The sequence below is a fragment of the Bos mutus genome, chromosome 9 (assembly GCF_027580195.1).
Source record: "Bos mutus isolate GX-2022 chromosome 9, NWIPB_WYAK_1.1, whole genome shotgun sequence".
NCBI lineage: Eukaryota > Metazoa > Chordata > Mammalia > Artiodactyla > Bovidae > Bos > Bos mutus.
This window is the reverse complement of record NC_091625.1, coordinates 12640477-12654697: the sequence shown is the minus strand read 5'-3', so window position 1 is coordinate 12654697 and position 14221 is coordinate 12640477. Positions and strand designations below refer to the sequence as shown.

Sequence of the window (14221 nt, the reverse complement as noted above, 5' to 3'; positions counted from 1 at the left end):
TACGGACTTTTACTTGCAGACTCCTTTTCAGAATTGCTGATTGCATTGGGTAGTCCTTTAATTCTTAGATATTAAAAGTTCTATCGTAAGTCAAAGATTTCCAATTAAGTTATTAACTACTGAGTGTAGCTATTATGTTTCTATAGAAGCAAAGAATTTTAAATGGAACTCAGAAGTTATTAAAAAAAAACAACCCACTAAGCAGAATAGGGAAACAGGGAAGAAAAACACCACATCAAGAGTTACGAAGTAGCAGGCAGAGAGCTTCCGAAATTCACAAAAAGGAGAGATGTGTAAATAATAAAGTCCTGTTAAAAATAAGAACCAAGAATGAATTCTGAAAAGCAAGGAAATTCTGCAAAGAACTTTTCAAAAATCAGTCAGGTTGTAAGAGCAAGGTAGAACAAAATAAATTGCAAGCTGCTGCTAAGATGCTGAGTTGGCAGAATAAACCCATTTCATTTTTTTTTTTCCCTCACAGCTCAAGATTCTTTGTGTAAATTGTAAGGCAAAAGCCAAAAGCTTCAGAAGGTCTAGGGAAATGACACAAATTGGGTTAAGTATGACTTTTAGGAAACTTAATCTGCTCCCCGGAGATAAGATTTTACTGTATTTGTTGCAAATAAAGGCAAGGGTCTCTGACGGCTGTCACGATGGATGGAAAGAATTTCAAGGTCACTTGTAGGCCAGCTAGTCCTGGAGAACTTCCCGCAGTGATAGGAATGCACTGTGTCTCTGCCCAGAGTGGGAGCGTGGCAGCGCATGGACCCTGAGTGCTTTACGTGTTGGCCACACCACTGATGAACTCAGTTTTGCATTTTATTCCATTGTTGTGTCATGTCACGGGCTTAGTCACGTCCGACTCCTTTTGCAGCCCTATGGACTGTAGCCCGCCAGGCTCCTCTGCCTTTGGAATTTTCCACGCAAGAATACTGGAGGGGCTGCCATTTCCTACTTCATGGGGTCTTCCCAACCCAGGGCTTGAACCCGTGTCTCTTGTGTCTCAGTTTCTTTTCCACTGGTGCCACCTGGGAAGCTCCTTATTCCATTGTAATTAATTCAAATTTGAATTACCTCGTGTGACTGGTGGCTACAATGTTGGGCAGTGCACAAAAGATCCTTTCCATCCATTTAATGGAGGCTGCAGATAGCATTTATTATATATCCTTGGGTTTTCTCGGATTAAATATTACCCAAGGCTTCTGAGATCCCCAGGGGGCAGTGTGAGCACATGACTGCCCAAACTGGGAGACTTTGAGAAAGACAAGGAATGTCAGTAACAGTCACGAAGAAACGAGAGGCCCAGGACACGCAGGTGCCCTACCACTGGGGTGTTGCTCGCAGGTCCTGGAGGGAAGTGACCAGGCTTAGCTTCACTTCTGTGTGGGCTGTAGCTACAGGTAAAATTTAAGCACCTTCTGGACAAACATTTTCATCATATCATAGTTTTTTTGTCCCTGCAAACATTTATTAATACCCAAATCTTTATAACTCACCTTTACTCTCCAAGACAACCTTGACCACAGAGTACAGCAATGACTAACAAGATGCTCGAACCAGCAATGCAAAATCAATCACTCTGACATCTGAGCTCAGACCAAGTACCTAGGTAGCTACACTGGGCTGGATAGTTTTAGCCCTCCCCAGGCTTCCTGGTAAGAGGCAGGAGAAGCCAAAGAGAGCAGAGGCATTCGTTTTTGCAGACAGCCACTCGGCATCCTCTACAGATACACATTCTCCCAAAAGGACTGAACTGGGTGGGCAGAACAGCAGTAGCTCATTTAGCGTGGATCCTGGATCGTTTGTGGAAGTGGATTCTGGAGATAAAAGTTGCTTTGGACACACTCTCAATTTTCCACCATCAGGAGAGAACGTGTACCATGGTCAGACTTTACAAATAAATTTTGGCAGGACAGTTGCAGCTCCCTGCAAAGCACTCAGGCTCTCCATGTTCAGAACTCAACCTGCTTTGAAATAACAAAGAGGGACTCTTCTTTGACACAAAGTACAGAACAGGGATTGAATCATCAATCAGAAAAATAATTTAAAAAATTCAGCTGTATCTATACACCAAAGCAAGAAATTCACACGATAAGCCAATTCTCATGTGATCTGTTTGGAACCTGGCCTAGTTTTTCTCTTTTTTGTTGTTTCCATTGTGTGTTTTTTTAAAAATTTATTTAATTGGAGGCTAATTATTTTATAATATTGTATTGGTTTTGCCATACATCAACATGAATCACCACTTATAACACATCTCATGCTGAATACAGTCAAGTTCTGTATTAAGAAAAAATATCTCACAATTTAATAGGCATGTGGATGAATAGGAAGAAAGAAAGGAATTATTATGGGAGATTCCCTGGTGGCTCAGCTGGTAAAGAATCTACCTGCAATGCGGGAGACCTGGGTTTCATCCCTGGATGGGGAAGATTCCCTAGAGAAGGGAAAGGCTACCCATTCCAGTATTCTGGCCTGGAGAATTCCATGGACTGTATAGTCCATGGGGTTGCAAACAGTCGGACACGACTGAGTGACTTTCACTTTGACCTGCAGGAAAGAGAACTTAGCAACACAGTGACTGAAACAATGAGCGGGAGGTCTCAGAATCATTTTGTGAAACGTTCTCACCGACCTGATTGCCCGAATGACGGTTTTCAGCGGTGGGGTGAGGTCCTCCACAGACACGTCGCACTGGCATCCTTTGTCATCGTACACGTCATCGGTGCCAAGGGCTGTGTCAGCTGTAGGAGAAAAGGGCGAGTTAGATTACAGCACAGCGGTGATTTAAAACTCGTTCCCCAACTGGTCTTCCATAGGGATGGGGGCCTCACAGACTCGGCTTATAAATCCACACGTGCGAGGCTGCCAATTGCTATTATCCTTTCTCCTTTTCCTGCAAGATCACCCATTTCACGTAACTTGACATGACTACCCTTCTGAACTGTCTGCCAGGGGACATGGGGCCGTTGACATCCTTTTCCCAGCAGTGGTGATGGATTTGTGCTTATCCACACTGCTCTTTTGCTCAGTTCTTTTGAAGCTAATAGCCAGAGTTTAGAAAGCAGCTGTTTGGAGTTAGGAAGGCAGGTTTTGGACATTTAATGAACTGGCAACTAGACAGAGGTTGAAGCCCACATCGTGACCCCAGGAGCCCCACACCCTGAACGAGGGTGCTGAGCGTCTGGCTCCAAGAACACTGTCTCCCTGTCAGTTACTCGACATGGTCAGAGCTGGCTGATGACAGCAGGGCTGAAACTGAGAGCAGATTCTCAGACGGGATAAGAAAGTCCATGCCTCAGATACTGGGCAAAACAACTTTTGGTTTAATTACAAAGTTTGGAAAAGGAAGCAGGGTTACAATAAACACCAATTAGTCAGGGCTTATGAAATGAATAAAGAATAGTCCCTTGGACAGCAAGATCAAACGGGTCAATCCAAAAGGAAATCAACCCTGAACATTCACTGGAAGGACTGATGCTGATGTTGAAGCTCCAATACTTTGGCCACCTGATGCGAAGAGCTGACTCATTTGAAAAGACCTTGATGCTAGGAAAGACTGAAGGCAGGAGGAGAAGGGGATGACAGAGGATGAGATAGTTGGATGGCATCACTGACTCAATGGACATAAGTTGGAGCAAACTCCAGGAGGTAGGAAGGACAGGGAAGCATGGCATGCTGCAGTCCATGGGGTCTCAAAGAGCCAGACATGATTTAGTGACTGAACACCACCACCAAGGGACTAAAACTGCTTTCTGTCACCTGCTCTGCTCAGTGATCATCTGCTACATCATAGAAGAAGGAGACTTTGAAATGGGCTGTCCTTGTCAGGCTGTAAGTCCTGAATGACTATAAGCAGCCCATTTATTGGAGCAGGGCTCACATCTGGAACTCAGCTGGTGCATCACTCAGTTCAATGATTCACTGTGTGTTTACTTGGTTTATTGTATGCCAGGAGCGGAGTAGGGGGAAAAGATGCAGATGAGTCTTCACAGCTTGTTCATGGTCCCTCTGGCCTTCTGGTCCCCAAGCTTCATCCTAAGAGGGTTCTCCAGAACCATGACCTCACAATAATGATCATAATAACAACCACTTGCTGAAACGTATGCCAGGCACTTAGACAAAACTTCTGCACGTGTTAGTTTTCTTATTTATAGCAACTGGACAAGTTGGTGATGACAAGCCTGATTTTTAGATACTGAAATCAAGGCTCCAAGAAGGTAAGCGCCTCATTCGAGGCCTCAGCAGTGGTCAGTGGAGCTGTTGTTGTTCAGTCTTTAAGTCGTGTCTGACTCTTCATTGACCCTGTGGACTGCAGCACACCAGGCTTCCCTGTCTATCACTAACTCCTGAAGTTAGATCAAACTCATGTCCATCCAGTCAGTGATGCCATCCAACCATCTCATCCTCTGTCATCCCCTTCTCCTCCTGCCTTCAATTTTCCCAGCATCAGGATCTTTTCCAATGAGTCAGTTCTTCCAATCTTGTGGCCAAAGTATTGGAGCTTCAGCTTCAGCATCAGTCCTTCCAATGAATATTCAGGGTTGATTTCCTTTAGGATGGACTGGTTTGACCTCCTTGCAGTCCAAGGGACTCTCAGGAGTCTTCTCCAGCACCACAGTTTGAAAGCGTCAATTCTTTGGTGCTCAGCCTTCTTTATGGTCCAATTCTTGCCCTCTGCATTGCATCAGCAGTGTCAGGACACACACAGAGGGCAGCGGAGGCAGCCTGAAGTTCAGGAGAGCTTGGGGGCACAGCCTGTCCCACTGGCTGGGGGACCCTCAGCGTCTCTCCGGGGAAGAGGGCCACCCTTCTAATGAGAAGGCGCCCATTGACTCTGTGTTGATGGCTGGTCCTGACTCACTGACACCTCGAGGGCAGCAGGCCCAGTTTGCTTGGTTGACCTATTAACCCACATTAACCTATTAACCACAGCCCTCTTAGCACATAAACTTCATGCCTGAGATTAAACAACATCCTTCCAGGAACTTTCCACATTTCTTCTTTCAGTTTGATCCCAACCTGCTCTTAATTGGGGGTAGTGGGTGGAATGTCTTGCTCCCAAATTCATGTCCACTCAGAACATTAGAATATGACCTTATTTGGAATAAAGATCTTTACAAGTCTTTGGCATTGCAGGCAGATTTTTTAGCAACTGAGCCACCAGGGAAGCCCCCAGAGAGTCAAATAACATAAAAGTCAGGGTCCTTTCATTATTATGAGGTTAATGGAAAACTTTTAAAGCAGGTAGGTGCTGTCACAAGAAGCACAGATGTAAAGAGAGTGAGACTATAAGGTTCGCGCTGAATGCAAGCGGAACTGGGAGTATCTCTGACAATGATGACACAGCCTTCTCCACCCCCATCCTGCCCCGGTGAGACCTTCTGTGTCTCTCTGTCTTGATTAGAAACAGGCTGGGCAGAGGGTGGGCGTCACTGTATCCAAGGCATCTCATTAGGGAATTTCATCACACCACTTACCACTTGATTATTCAAGGCATAAATTAAGCTCTCGATTAAAAAAAAAAAAAGTTTTTCTTTTTGCAAGTTTGGTCAGAGCAAACTAATAGGAAATAATCCTTACTGGCATGTGTTGAAGCAAGGGCTGAGTTAGAAAAATTTCCCCCTTATTTCAAAGCCACAAAATTGGGGGGAATGCCATCATTCTGATTCATAAGTGTCTTGAGATGTCCGTATTCTTTCGAGTGAGGTTTATAACACATTAAATGTCTTTGTCATGATTCCTAGAGGATTAAAACCCTGCCTGACCTCTGAGGCCCCGGATGTGGGGCACTGAGCTTCCAGCCACGACTGGTTCGGAGCCATTCGATGACATCGCTGTTCCCCTGCCCTGACATTTGGGGAATGTGGTCACGGGAACAGGAGCTCACATGAGCAGACCTGAAAACCCCCGTCCTTAAGGGCCATGTGCCAGCAGGGTGAGGTGCCCCCCACGCCCCGCTACCGGTGGCTGAGCCTTGCATATCTTGAAGGCCTGCCCCCTGCATGTCCCATCTGTGCTGGGAGGAGAAGAAGCTGGAAACATAACCTTCTGTCTCTCCCACCTGCTCCGTCTCCTATTAATTAGCAGGTTCAAGATCTACTTTGAAATACTCTGTTCCCCCATATTTTGGAAACTGTATTCCTTAGTTTTGGGACAGAACCTTTTGGACCTTATAGACTAAAGAGAGAGAGGCTTAAAGAGAGCATTCTGGAAACTTCTGCTACATCCAAAGACCATTTTTTTCCGGTCCCACCATAAATATTGCCATCAAGAGACAGGTGTTTATGAAAAAAAAAAAAGAACCAGGAATTTCTAGTTCTTTCTCTTGGTCTTCTGCTTTATGGATTAGATTTCTTTTACATTGCCTGATGAAACGATTACAATGGTTTTCAACCTTGGCTGCACCTTAGACTCACCTGGAGATTGTTTAAAAAAAATATCAATACCAGGACAGGCTGGAACCTAGGCCTCAGAGAGTTTATGAAAGCTCGCCGAGGAATCTGCGTGACTGGATGTGGAGAATGGTGCCCTCCGTGACCCCCAGCTGGAGCCTAGGCATGTGACTAGTCACCACTGGTCTCAGACTCACCCCCGTGTCTCCCCTCGCACTACTAGTGTATTTCGCACAATTGAGACAATATGGGTGCTTCCCAAGACAGGAAATGATCACATCACGAAAACCAGAAAAAGAAACCCCTTACAAACTGGTGACTTGGGAACAAGTTTCACCGTCTTTTTGTCCAGCCCGAAGGTCTCTGAGTTCCGAATTCTAGCCACTGTTTTCCACCCTTCAGCCTTGAGACCTGCTCTTCAGGCCATGACCCTGTTCTCTTTCATGGAAGTCATTACAGTTTCACACACAAGGAGCTACATTATGTCCAGAGATCAAAATAAGACAAAACTGTCAAAACCTAACAGAAAATATTTGTTTAATCAGTGCAGGAAATGATAAGGGCTTGATGTATGGTCATTAGGAGAAATTATAAAGGAGACAGCGGACAGCCTTGGTCATGAATGCAGAAAGTGTTACTACCTGAAATGGTCAATTATAAAGCAAAGGAAAGTGCTGATCAGGAAAAAGTTGGAAGCTATAAAAAAGCTTAATATTTACAACGTATAAGGAAACCTATTTAAACGGATCACAATCCAAAATATAAACATACAAATAACTCAGTCAAAAAAGACCACCAGTAGAAAAAAATGACAGAAAACTTTTCAACCTAATTAGAAATAAAAAAAAATAAAAGTATTTGAAGGTATGGACTTATATCTATCAAATAGTAAAAGAACAACTAACACTAAAAAACTGAGGTCACACTGGTACACTTTGATGTTGTTAGTGACAATGTAAGTCAGAACAAAATTTCACGGCAACAAGAGTTTAAAAAAGTTAAAATCAGCAATCTTTTAATTTATTACAATTTATTATCAGAGAAATGATCTTTGGAAAATAATTTCAAAAAGAAAATAAAGATAGGGCTTCCCTGGTGGCTCCGTGGTAAAGAATCCACCTGCCAATTCAATTCAGGAGACAAGGGTTTGATCCCTGATCCGGGAAGATCCCGCATGCGTCAGAGCAACTTAGCCCCGGTGCCAGAATTACTGAGCCGGTGCTCTAGAGCCTGGGAGCCGCAACGACTGAGCCCACAAGCTATAGCTACTGAAGCCTGTGCTTCACAACAAGAGGAGCTACTGCAGTGAGACAGTCCCCACTCACCACAACCAGAGAGAAGCCCACGTAGTGATGAAGAACCAGGGCAGCCAGAAATAAATACAATTATAAAAAATAAAGATAATGTAATAACGACAGAGGATGAGATGGCTGGATGGCATCACCGACTCAATGGACATGAGTTTGGGTAAACTCCGGGAGTTGGTGATGGACAGGGAGGCCTGGCGGGCTGCAGTCCATGGGGTCGCAAAGAGTTGGACACCACCGAGCCACTGAACTGAACTGAACTGAAAAATGGTTATTGCATTATTGCCTATTGTACAGAGATGGTTATATAAATTTCAATGTCCCAAATAGGAATCCATAAATTATAGTATTTGACCATGATGATGTACTACACAACTATGATAAAAATAATTATGAGTAGTATATGATAGTATGAAAGTATCCTTAAATGTTTAGTAAAATTGAAATATGAGCCCAGATCCTCTTGCTGATGATGACTATGTACAGTGATATATATAAAGAAAACAAGCTATAAGTGAATATGTAAAAATGAAATTAGCTGTGTCAGGGCATGAGATTAGAGGTGACTGACAGCATTTTTAAAATTCTTTATGGAATTTAAAGTTTTTTTCCATCACAAAAATAATATATGGTTTTTGAAGAGTATTTGAAAAATAGGAGAACAATCAGAATGAAGAAAAAAAATCTTCCCAAGTTGGAGAACTTACTGGAAATCATTAGTGTAATATGTTTCTCATAGTAAAAATGTGAGGGCTACAAGTTCATGATACACTTCAGAAATTTAAGTGGACCATGTAACGATTCTATTCCACTGCTCTATAAGGAACAAGCATTAAAATAGCCACTATCAACGGTGGTGATAACTAATTTATTACAACCTGTTATGAATTGTGATAGATTTCCCAAGGGTTCCTTCCTTGCAACTTGTCTTTTGATTACCTCTTCCCTACTATCACTTCCTGACATCTTAAATATCATCCTTGAGTCTCCACTTTAGGCATGTGCTAGTTCACAGGCATCTCCTTTAATCCCGCTAGAGTTTAGAATAATCACCTGGTCCCTGACGCCCATGGCACAATTTCATTTTGCTATGACCTTGGCAGGGACCTTTCTTCTGTTCTCTGCTGGGTTCTGCTAGGTCCTCAAGATGCCAATAAGAACCCCAGAAAAAAAAAAAAACCCTCCAGATGATATATGTTTTGTTCTAGACTTTTGCCTTTTCAAATAGCTTTTGTTTTTCTCTCATTATGACAGTAATACATGCTTACTCCAGAAACTTCAAAATTTTGAATTTTAAATTAAATCATGTAGAATGAGAAACATTTGTTTATAGCTCTAACACTCAGGCAAATCCTATTAAATTTTGGCCTCTTCCCTTCTAGGAACTTTTCCTTTGCATCAACTGATGTTTAACGTCAAAGTCAATTCCTCAGCACAGATTAGAAGTTGAATTGCTGGTTGCCATGAAAGGGGGAGCTTTGTTTTGATAGCTTGAAAGCCCTCATTCAGCCTCATTTATTACGTGGAGTTTCATCTCGTGCTGCAGCAATACCGATGACACATAGTTTTTCAAGGTACTGTCTGAGCATTATTACCTGTGCCCGCTCTCCCAAGGGCCGCCCTCTGCATGGCCCGCTCTCCTTTTTTTTTTTTTTCTCTTGGCTAGCAATCTGTGGATCCTTAATTTGCAGTGGACAGATGACTATATACAGAGAGCACCAGAAAAGCAAGGAGCATCCCAAAATGAGAAGAAAGATAAGAATGTCAGGATACTTATAATAAATCATTTACATTTCAGCATGCATAGAATTTTTGTGCCATGTTGAAAAGTAGAATTTGATTTTGCAGTTTGCTTAGCCACTTCAGTCATCTTAGACTCTTTGTGACCCTGTGGACTGCAGCCCACCAGGCTCCTCTGTCCATGGGATTCTCCAGGCAAGAATACTGGAATGGGTTGCCATGCCCTCCTCCAGGGGATCTTCCCGACCCAGGGATTGAAGTGGAGTCTCCTATGTCTCCTACATTGGCAGGCAGGTTCTTTACAACTAGCGCCACCTGGGAAGCCCATTTGCAGTTGAGCAATTCCTATTTAATTTGAGTTATCCGAAGCAAAGAGAATGAGGGCAGAAGGGCAGAGTTTGAAACCTCAGATCCAGCTTTCCAACTATGAGCCTTTCAAGAGTCTTCGACATCCGGGAAACGTAGCCTGACTCCCAACACTGACTCTGCCCTGTCTCCTGTTCTGGGTACAAACTCTTATATTTCTTGTTATTTTGCTGTTAACAAGCCCCTTTCCTTGGCAGACAGTGAGCAGCAAGGGCAGGGACCCCATTCTTCACCCCATGCATCCATCGTCCCTGTATCTTCTCATCCAGGTACCTGCTGCCCCCAGAACACTCAGGGACATGTTTGCTTTGTGAGGGAAGCATTTCCTTTTGACTTCAGTAAAGTCTGGATGTAGAAATTTAGGACTGGACTTAGGCCTATCATTCGTTGGGTCCTTGTGTGTGGGATGGTGCACAAAGATGAGCTATACTTTAAGATATCACACTGATGGGATATACTGTGCTCATTTTAGAGATGCAGGAGCTGCAGCTCCCTGTGAGAAATGAGGTAGGTGGGACCTTTAAAACGGGGCTGGAGCAGCCATCCTGGGGGAACTGCCTCACGTCCTGTTTTCTGACCTGGTGAACTGGGCTGAACGGCCAGCCTCCCAAGAAGTCAGCAAGGATGAGTAAACCACCCGTTGAGGAGACTTAGGAAAATGAATGTTTATCTTGTGACTGTTTTGCTTGAGTATTCAGTGGAATGTGAATCTAGTTTAGCCTGTAAGCACCAAGTGACTCTTCTTAAAAACAACCTACCTCATCATCTCTCTTCTTCTATTTTTCCCTTTTCATTAAAAATCCCAATTTCATCAGGTCTTCTATAATCAGGGTACTATCTGTGTTTCTACCCAAATTTTGTTGTTGCTCAGTTGTTAAGCCATATCTCTTTGCTATCCCATGGACTGCAGGATGGCAGGCTTCTCCATCCTTCACTATTTCCCAAAGTTTACTCAAATTCATGTCCATTGAACTGGCAATGCCATCTAACCATCTCATCCTCTGCTGCCCCCTTCTCCTTTTGCCCCCCGAGCATCACAGTCTTTTCCAATGAGTCCATTTTTCACATCAAGTGGCCAAAGTATTGGAGCTTCAGCTTCAGCATCAGTCCTTCCAATGAATATACAGGGTTGATTTCCTTTAGGATGGACTGGTTTGACCTCCTTGCAGTCCAAAGGACTCTCAAGAGTCTTCTCCAACACCACAATTCAAAAGCATTAACTGTTTGGTGCTCAGCCTTCTTTATGATCCAACTCTCACATCCATATATGACTACTGGAAAAACCATAGATTTGACTGTACAGATCTTTGTTGTCAAACTGATGTCTCTGCTTTTTAATATGCTGTCTAGGTTTGTTATAATTTTCTTTCCAAGGAGCAATCTTTTTTTAAAATTTATGGCTGCAGTCACCACCTGCAGTGATTTTGGAACCCACGAAAATAAAATCTGTCACTGCTTCCACTTTTCTCCTTCTATTTGCCATGAAGTGATGGGACCAGATCCCATAATCATAGTTTTTAGAATGTTGAGTTTTAAGCCAGCTTTTCCACTCTGCTCTTCTCACCCTTATCAAGAGGCTCTTTGGTTTCTCTTCACTTTCTGCCATTAGAATGGGATCATCTGCATATCTGAGGTTGTTGATATTTCTCCTGGCAATCCTGATTCCAGCTTGTGATTCACTTAGCCTGGCATTTGCATGATTTACTCTGCATATAAGTTAAATAAGCAGGGTGGCAATATAGAGCCTTGACATACTCCTTTCCCAATTTGGAACCAGTCAGTTGCATGTCTGGTTCTAACTGTTGCCTCTTGACCTGCATACAGGTTTCTCAGGAGACAAGTAAGATGATCTGATATTCCCATCTTTTTAAGAATTTTCCTCAGTTTGTTGTGATCCACACAGTCTTTCGAGGAGTCAATGAAGCAGAAATAGATGTTTTTCTGGAATTCTCTTGTTTTCTCTATGATCCAGTGAATGTTGGCAATTTGATCTCTGGTTCCTCTGCCTTTTCTAAACCCAGTTTGTACATCTGGAAGTTCTCAGTTCACCTACTGTTGAAGCCTAGCTTGAAGGATTTTGAGCATAACCTTGGTAGCATGTGAAATGAGCACAACTGGATTCTAGTTTGAGGATTCTTTGGCATTGCCTTTCTTTGGGATTAGAATGAAAACTGATCTTTTCTAGTTCTGTGGCCACTGCTGAGTTTTCTAAATTTGCTGACATAATGAGTGAAGCAATTAACAGCATCATCTTTTAGGATTTAAAATAACTCAGTTGGAATTCCATCACCTCCACTAACTTTGTCCATAGTAATGCTGCCTAAGGCCCACTTGACTACACACTCCAGGCTGTCTGGCTCTAGGTGAGTGGCCACACCATCGTGGTTATCCAGGTCATTAAGACCATTTTTGTATAGTTCTTCTGTGTACTCTTGCATCCCTTCTTAATCTCTTGTGCTTCTGTTAGGTCCTTACCATTTCTGTCTTTTATTGTACCCATCCTTGTATGAAATGTTCCCTTCTCTTCTTGAGATTTCTAGCCTTTCCCATTCTATTTTGTTCCTCTATTTCTTTGCATTGTTCAATTAAGAAAGCCTTCTTATCTTCCTTGCTATTCTCTGGACTCTGCATTCATTTGGGTGTATCTTTCCTTTTCTCCCCTGCCTTTCACTTCTTTTCTTTCCTCAGCTCTTTCTAAAGCCTCCTGAGACAGCCACTTTAGCACTTTGCATTTCTTATTTTTTGGGGTGGTTTTGGTCACTGCCTCCAATACAATGTTATGAGCCTCCATCCGTATTTCTTCAGGTACTCTGTCTACCAGATCTAATCTCTTGAATCTATTCATCATTTCCACTGTATAATCATAAGGAATTTTATTTAGGTCATACCTGAAGAGCCTAATGGCTTCCCCTACTTTCTTCAATTTAAGGCTGAATTTTGCAATATGGCAATGGCACCCCACTCCAGTACTCCTGCCTGGAAAATTCCATGGACTGAGGAGCCTGGTAGGCTGCAGTCCATGGGGTCGCTGAGGGTTGGACACGACTGAGCGACTTCGATTTCACTTTTCACTTTCATGGATTGGAGAAGGAAATGGCACCCCACTCCAGTGTTCTTGCCTGGAGAATCCCAGGGACAGGGGAGCCTGGTGGGCTGCCGTCTATGGGGTCACACAGAGTTGGACACGACTGAAGTGACTTAGCTTAGCTTTGCAGTAGTCAGCTCTAGGTCTTGTTTTTGCTGACTGTATAGAGCTTCTCCATCTTTGGCTGCAAAGAATATAATCAATCTGATTTCATTATTGACCATTTTGTGAGGTTCATGTGTAGAGTCATCTGTTGTGTTGTTGAAAAAGGGTTTTTGCTATGACCAGTGTGTTCTCTTGACAAAATTTTATTAGCTTTTGCCTGCTTCATTTTGTACTCCAAGGCTAAATTTGCCTGTTACTCCAGGTAACTTGCTTGACTTCCTACTTTCGCAGTCTAGACTCCTATGATGAAAAGGACATTTTTTTTTTTGGTGTTAGTTCTAGAAGCTCTTGTAGGTCTTCATAGAACCTGTTACCTTAGCTTCATCAGCATCAGTGGTTGGGGCATAGACTTGGATTACTGTGATGTTGAATGGTTTGCCTTGGAAGAAAACTGGTCATTCTGTCTGTTTTTGAGACTGTACCCAAGTACTACATTTCAGATTCTTATGTTAATATGAGGGTACTCCATGTCTTCTAAGGGCTTCTTGCCCACAGTAGTAGATATAATGGTCATCTGAATTAAATTCACCCATTCCTGTTCGTTTTAGTTCACTGATTTCTGAGATGTTGATGTTCACTCTTGCCATCTCCCGCTTGACCATGTCCAATTTACCTTGATTCATGGACCTCACATTCCAGGTTCCTATGCAATATTGTTCTTTACAGCATTGGACTTTGCTTTCACCACCAGACACAGCCACAGCTGAGTGTCACTTCTGCTCTGGCCCAGCTGCTTCATTCTGGAGCGATTAGTAACTGCCCTCCAGTAGCGTGCTGGACAGCTTCCTACCTGAGGGGGCTCATCTTTCAGTGTCATTTCCTTTTGCCTTTTAATCCTGCCCATGAGGTTCTCGCAGCAAGAATGCTGGAGTGGTTGCCATTCTCCACTCCAGTGGACTACGTTTTGTCAGAACTCTTCACTATGATCCTCAGTCTTGGGTAGCTCCTGATAGAATGGATCATAGCTTCACTGAGTTGTAGAAGACCCTTCACTACTACAAGGCCATGAAGGGGGACATAACTGAATACATGTACCCGAATTGCAATTCTTTGATCCCTTTTGTTTTCCTGTGTTTTTTCTTCTTTCCAGATTGACCTCCATAAGGTTATATAACTTGTCAAGACACAGAGTAATTAAGGGTAAAGGGGTCCTTTGAAGGACT

The 14221-nt window shown here is 43.1% G+C and overlaps 1 protein-coding gene across 3 annotated transcripts in view; it reads right to left on the bottom strand.

Moving 5' to 3' along the window:
* KCNQ5 (potassium voltage-gated channel subfamily Q member 5) overlaps window positions 1-14221 on the bottom strand; it is a 623719-nt gene that overhangs the window by 28023 nt on the left and 581475 nt on the right. For all 3 annotated transcript variants that reach the window (XM_070376187.1, XM_070376188.1, XM_070376190.1), the window contains one exon: window positions 2636-2744. In XM_070376187.1, coding sequence (XP_070232288.1) covers window positions 2636-2744 — 109 coding nt within the window. The remainder of the gene's footprint in view (window positions 1-2635; window positions 2745-14221) is intronic.